Raw genomic sequence first — 6,246 nt, forward strand, 5'->3', positions numbered from 1 at the left:
GAAAAAGGTATACAGTAATGAGATGATATTCCTGGCATGTTAAAAAGGTCAGTAGTGATTGCCCAGCGTGGGAATCTTTTACGGGCAAATTAGAAGAAACTAAACCTTCATCTGAATTCACAGGAGTTCCATTGGATCAACATGTTGAAGCAATTCCTTCTGGATACTATGATAAATTAATTGAGATAGATGAACCATTAAAAACAGTCGATGTAGAAGAAACAAAAGAACCAGGAGAATCACTTTTAGAAAAAGGAAAACATTTAAGAGATGATATTCTTGGAATGTTTAAAAAGGGTCATAGTGATTACCCAGTTTCTGAACCATTTACAGGCAAATTAGAAGAAACTAAACCTTCATCTGAATTATCTGGTGTACCATTAGAGCAACATGTTGAAGTAATTCCTACTGGCTACTATGATAAATTAAATGAGAAAGATAGACCATTAAAAACAGTGGATGTAGAAGAAAAAAGAGAACCAGGGGAATCACTTTTAGATAAAGGAAAACATTTGAAAGACGAAATTTTCGAAGTATTTAAAAAAGACTACAGTGATTATCCAGTCTCAGAAGCTTATCTTGGTGAAATTGATAACATTAATAAACAATCTGATCTTGATCAACAACCGATAGGCTCACAAGTTTCTAAATATCATGTTGGATATTATGGTACAGTAGAAAAACCAAAAGAAGAAACAAAAATAATTCAAAAGGAGCCAAGTGATTCTGGGGACAAAAAAGGAAGATTTGCCAAGATTACTAGTATTTTCAGAGAAAAATCAATTGATTATCCAGTAGATTCAGAACCATATAGTGGTAAAATAGAAGAAACTAAGCCTTCTTCTGAATTAACTGGAGTTTCACTACAACAACATGTTGAAGCAATTCCTTCTGAATACTATGATAAATTAATTGAGAAAGATGAACCAGTAAAAACAGTTGAAGTAGAAGAAATCAAAGAACCACAAGAATCACTTTTAGAAAAAGGAAAACATTTAAGAGATGATATTCTTGGCATGTTTAAAAAGGGTCATAGTGATTACCCAGTTTCTGAACCATTTACAGGCAAATTAGAAGAAACTAAACCTTCATCTGAATTATCAGGAGTTCCATTGGATCAACATGTTGAAGCAATTCCTTCTGGATACTATGATAAATTAATTGAGAAAGATGAACCATTAAAAACAGTCGATGTAGAAGAAACAAAAGAACCAGGAGAATCATTTTTAGAAAAAGGAAAACATTTGAAAGACGAAATTCTCGGAGTATTTAAAAAAGATTACAGTGATTATCCATTTTCAGAGCCTTACCTTGGAGAAATTGATAACATTAATAAACAATCTGATCTTGATCAACAACCGATAGATTCTCAAGTCTCAAAATATCATGTTGGATATTATGGAACAATAGAAAAACCAAAAGAAGAAACAAAAGTAATTCAAAAGGAACCAAGTGATTCTGGTGACAAAAAAGGAAGATTTGCCAAGATTACTAGTATTTTCAGTGGAAAAACAGTTGATTATCCAGTAGATTTAAAACCATTTAAAGGTAAATTAGAAAAAACTAAGCCTTCATCTGAATTATCAGGTGTGCCATTAGAGCAACATGTTGAAGCAATTCCTACAGGATACTATGAAAAATTAGTTGAAAAAGATGAACCATTAAAAAAAGTTGATGTAAAAGAAATTAAAGAATCAGGAGAATCATTTTTAGAAAAAGGAAAACATCTTAAAGATGATATTCTTGGAATGTTTAAAAAGGGTCATGGTGATTACCCAGTCTCTGAACCATATATTGGTAAATTAGAAGAAACTAAACCTTCATCTGAATTATCAGGAGTTCCATTGGATCAACATGTTGAAGCAATTCCTTCTGGTTACTATGATAAATTAATTGAGAAAGATGAACCATTAAAAACAGTTGAAGTAGAAGAAAAAAGAGAACCAGGAGAATCACTTTTAGAAAAAGGAAAACATTTAAAAGACGAAATTCTTGGAATGTTTAAAAAAGATTATGGAGATTACCCAGTTTCTGAACCATATATTGGTAAACTAGAAGAAACGAAACCTTCATCTGAATTAACTGGATTTCCACTACAACAACATGTTGAAGGAATTCCTACAGGATACTATGATAAGTTAATTGAAAAAGACGAAACATTAGAAACAGTTAAAGAAGAAGAAATTAAAGAACCAGGAGAATCAATTTTAGAAAGAGGAAAGCATCTAAAAGATGATATTCTTGGAATGTTTAAAAAGGGTCATGGTGATTACCCAGTCTCTGAACAATTTACTGGCAAATTAGAAGAAACTAAACCTTCATCTGAATTATCTGGTGTACCATTAGAGCAACATGTTGAAGTAATTCCTACTGGCTACTATGATAAATTAAATGAGAAAGATAGACCATTAAAAACAGTGGATGTAGAAGAAAAAAGAGAACCAGGGGAATCACTTTTAGATAAAGGAAAACATTTGAAAGACGAAATTTTCGAAGTATTTAAAAAAGACTACAGTGATTATCCAGTCTCAGAAGCTTATCTTGGTGAAATTGATAACATTAATAAACAATCTGATCTTGATCAACAACCGATAGGCTCACAAGTTTCTAAATATCATGTTGGATATTATGGTACAGTAGAAAAATCAAAAGAAGAAACAAAAATAATTCAAAAGGAGCCAAGTGATTCTGGGGACAAAAAAGGAAGATTTGCCAAGATTACTAGTATTTTCAGAGAAAAATCAATTGATTATCCAGTAGATTCAGAACCATATAGTGGTAAATTAGAAGAAACTAAACCATCATCTGAATTATCAGATGTACCATTAGTGCAATATGTTGAAGCAATTCCTACAGGATACTATGAAAAATTAGTTGAAAAAGATGAACCATTAAAAACAGTTGATGTAAAAGAAATTAAAGAACCAGGAGAATCACTTTTAGAAAAAGGAAAACATCTTAAAGATGATATTCTTGGAATGTTTAAAAAGGGTCATGGTGATTACCCAGTCTCTGAACCATATATTGGTAAATTAGAAGAAACTAAACCTTCATCTGAATTATCAGGAGTTCCATTGGATCAACATGTTGAAGCAATTCCTTCTGGATACTATGATAAATTAATTGAGAAAGATGAACCATTAAAAACAGTTGAAGTAGAAGAAAAAAGAGAACCAGGTGAATCACTTTTAGATAAAGGAAAACATTTGAAAGACGAAATTCTCGGAGTATTTAAAAAGGATTACAGTGATTATCCGGTTTCAGAGCCTTACCTTGGAGAATTTGATAACATTAATAAACAATCTGATCTAGATGAGCAACCGATAGATTCACAAGTCTCAAAATATCATGTTGGATATTATGAAACAACAGAAAAACCAAAAGAAGAAACAAAAGTAATTCAAAAAGAACCAAGTGATTCTGGGGACAAAAAAGGAAGATTTGCCAAGATTACTAGTATTTTCAGTGGAAAATCAGTTGATTATCCAGTAGATTCAGAACCATATAGTGGTAAATTAGAAAAAACTAAGCCTTCATCTGAATTATCAGGTGTACCATTAGACCAACATGTTGAAGCAATTCCTACAGGACACTATGAAAAATTAGTTGAAAAAGATGAACCATTAAAAACAGTTAAAGTAGAAGAAATTAAAGAACCAGGAGAATCATTTTTAGAAAAAGGAAAACATTTGAAAGACGAAATTCTCGGAATGTTTAAAAAGGGTCATAGTGATTACCCAGTCTCTGAACCATACATTGGTAAATTAGAAGAAACTAAACCTTCATCTGAATTATCAGGAGTTCCTTTGGATCAACATGTTGAAGCAATTCCTTCTGGATACTATGATAAATTAATTGAAAAAGATATACCATTGAAAACAGTTGATGTAAAAGAAATTAAAGAACCAAGTGAATCACTTTTAGAAAAAGGAAAACATTTGAAAGATGAAATTCTTGGAGTATTTAAAAAAGACTACATTGATTATCCAGTTTCAGAGCCTTATCTTGGTGAAATTGATAATATTAATAAACAATCTGATCTTGAACTAAACCCAATAGATTCACAAGTTTCTAAATATCATGTTGGATATTATGGGACGTTAGAAAAACCAAAAGAAGACACGAAAGTTATTCAAAAGGAACCAAGTGATTCTGGGGACAAAAAAGGAAGATTTGCCAAGATTACTAGCATTTTTAGTGGAAAATCAGTTGATTATCCAGTAGATTTAGAACCATATAAAGGTAAATTAGAAGAAGCAAAACCTTTGTCTGAATTAACGAGAGTTCCACTACAACAACATGTTGAAAAAATTCCTACAGGATACTATGAAAAACTAGTAATGGAAGAAAAAGTTGACGGCTTACCAAAGAGTGATGATAAAGAAATAACAAAAGAACCAGGAGAAACGCTTTTGGAAAAAGGAAAGCATCTTAAAGATGATATTCTTGGAATGTTTAAAAAGGGTCATGGTGATTACCCAGTTTCTGAACCATATAAAGGTAAATTAGAAGAAACCAAACCTTCATCTGAATTAACTGGAGTTCCTCTACAACAACATGTTGAAGTAATTCCTACTGGCTACTATGATAAATTAATTGAGAAAGATGAACCATTAAAAACAGTCGTTGTAGAAGAATTTAAAGAACCAGTAGAATCGCTTTTAGAAAAAGGAAAACATTTGAAAGACGAAATTTTTGGTATGTTTAAAAAGGGTCATGGTGATTACCCAGTCTCTGAACCATACATTGGTAAACTAGAAGAAACTAAACCTTCATCTGAATTATCAGGTGTTCCATTGGATCAACATGTTGAAACAATTCCTACAGGATACTATGATAAATTAATTAAAAAAGATGATATATTAAAAACAGTCGATGTAGAGGAAATTAAAGAACCAGGAGAATCGCTTTTAGAAAAAGGAAAACATTTGAAAGACGAAATTCTTGGAGTATTTAAAAAAGACTACAGTGATTATCCAGTTTCAGAACCATATCTTGGAACAATTCATAACATTAAGAAACAATCTGATCTTGATCAACAAGCGATAGATTCTCAAGTCTCAAAATATCATGTTGGATATTATGGAACGTTAGAAAAACCAAAAGAAGAAACAAAAGTAATTCAAAAGGAACCAAGTGATTCTGGTGACAAAAAAGGAAGATTTGCCAAGATTACTAGTATTTTCAGTGGAAAATCAATAGATTATCCAGTAGATTCGGAACCATATAGTGGTAAATTAGAAGAAACTAAACCTTCATCTGAATTATCAGGTGCACCATTAGAGCAACATGTTGAAGCAATTCCTACAGGATACTATGAAAAATTAGTTGAAAAAGATGAACCATTAAAAACAGTTGATGTAAAAGAAATTAAAGAACCAAGAGAATCGCTTTTAGAAAAAGGAAAGCATCTTAAAGATGATATTCTTGGAATGTTTAAAAAAGATTATGCAGATTACCCAGTTTCTGAACCATTTACGGGTAAATTAGAAGAAACTAAACCTTCATCTGAATTATCAGGTGTACCACTACAACAACATGTTGAAGCAATTCCTTCTGGATACTATGATAAATTAATTGAGAAAGATGAACCATTAAAAACAGTTGAAATAGAAGAAAAAAGAGAACCAGGTGAATCACTTTTAGACAAAGGAAAACATTTGAAAGACGAAATTCTCGGAGTATTTAAAAAAGACTACAGTGATTATCCAGTTTCAGAACCATTTACTGGCAAATTAGAAGAAACTAAACCTTCATCTGAATTATCTGGTGTACCATTAGAGCAACATGTTGAAGCAATTCCTACAGGATACTATGAAAAATTAGTTAAAAAAGATGAACCATTAAGAACAGCTGATGTAAAAGAAATTAAAGAACCAGGAGAATCATTTTTAGAAAAAGGAAAACATCTTAAAGATGATATTCTTGGAATGTTTAAAAAGGGTCATGGTGATTACCCAGTTTCTGAACCATACATTGGTAAATTAGAAGAAACTAAACCTTCATCTGAATTATCAGGAGTTCCATTGGATCAACATGTTGAAGCAATTCCTTCTGGATACTATGATAAATTAATTGAGAAAGATGTACCATTAAAAACAGTTGAAGTAGAAGAAAAAAGAGAACCAAGTGAATCACTTTTAGAAAAAGGAAAACATTTGAAAGACGAAATTCTCGGAGTATTTAAAAAGGATTACAGTGATTATCCATTTTCAGAGCCTTACCTTGGAGAAATTGATAACATTA

At 31.4% G+C, this 6,246-nt stretch overlaps 1 protein-coding gene across 1 annotated transcript in view; it reads left to right on the forward strand.

The window, feature by feature from the left end:
- Window positions 1–22: 22 nt before the first annotated feature.
- Window positions 23–6,246, forward strand: part of SRAE_2000268400 (Hypothetical protein) — a gene marked incomplete at both ends in the record, with an annotated part of 6,355 nt that continues 131 nt past the window's right edge. Inside the window, 2 exons of the mRNA XM_024653780.1 lie at window positions 23–38; window positions 127–6,245. Coding sequence (XP_024507223.1) covers window positions 23–38; window positions 127–6,245 — 6,135 coding nt within the window. The remainder of the gene's footprint in view (window positions 39–126; window position 6,246) is intronic.

The sequence above is a fragment of the Strongyloides ratti genome (genome assembly GCF_001040885.1).
Source record: "Strongyloides ratti genome assembly S_ratti_ED321, chromosome : 2".
NCBI lineage: Eukaryota > Metazoa > Nematoda > Chromadorea > Rhabditida > Strongyloididae > Strongyloides > Strongyloides ratti.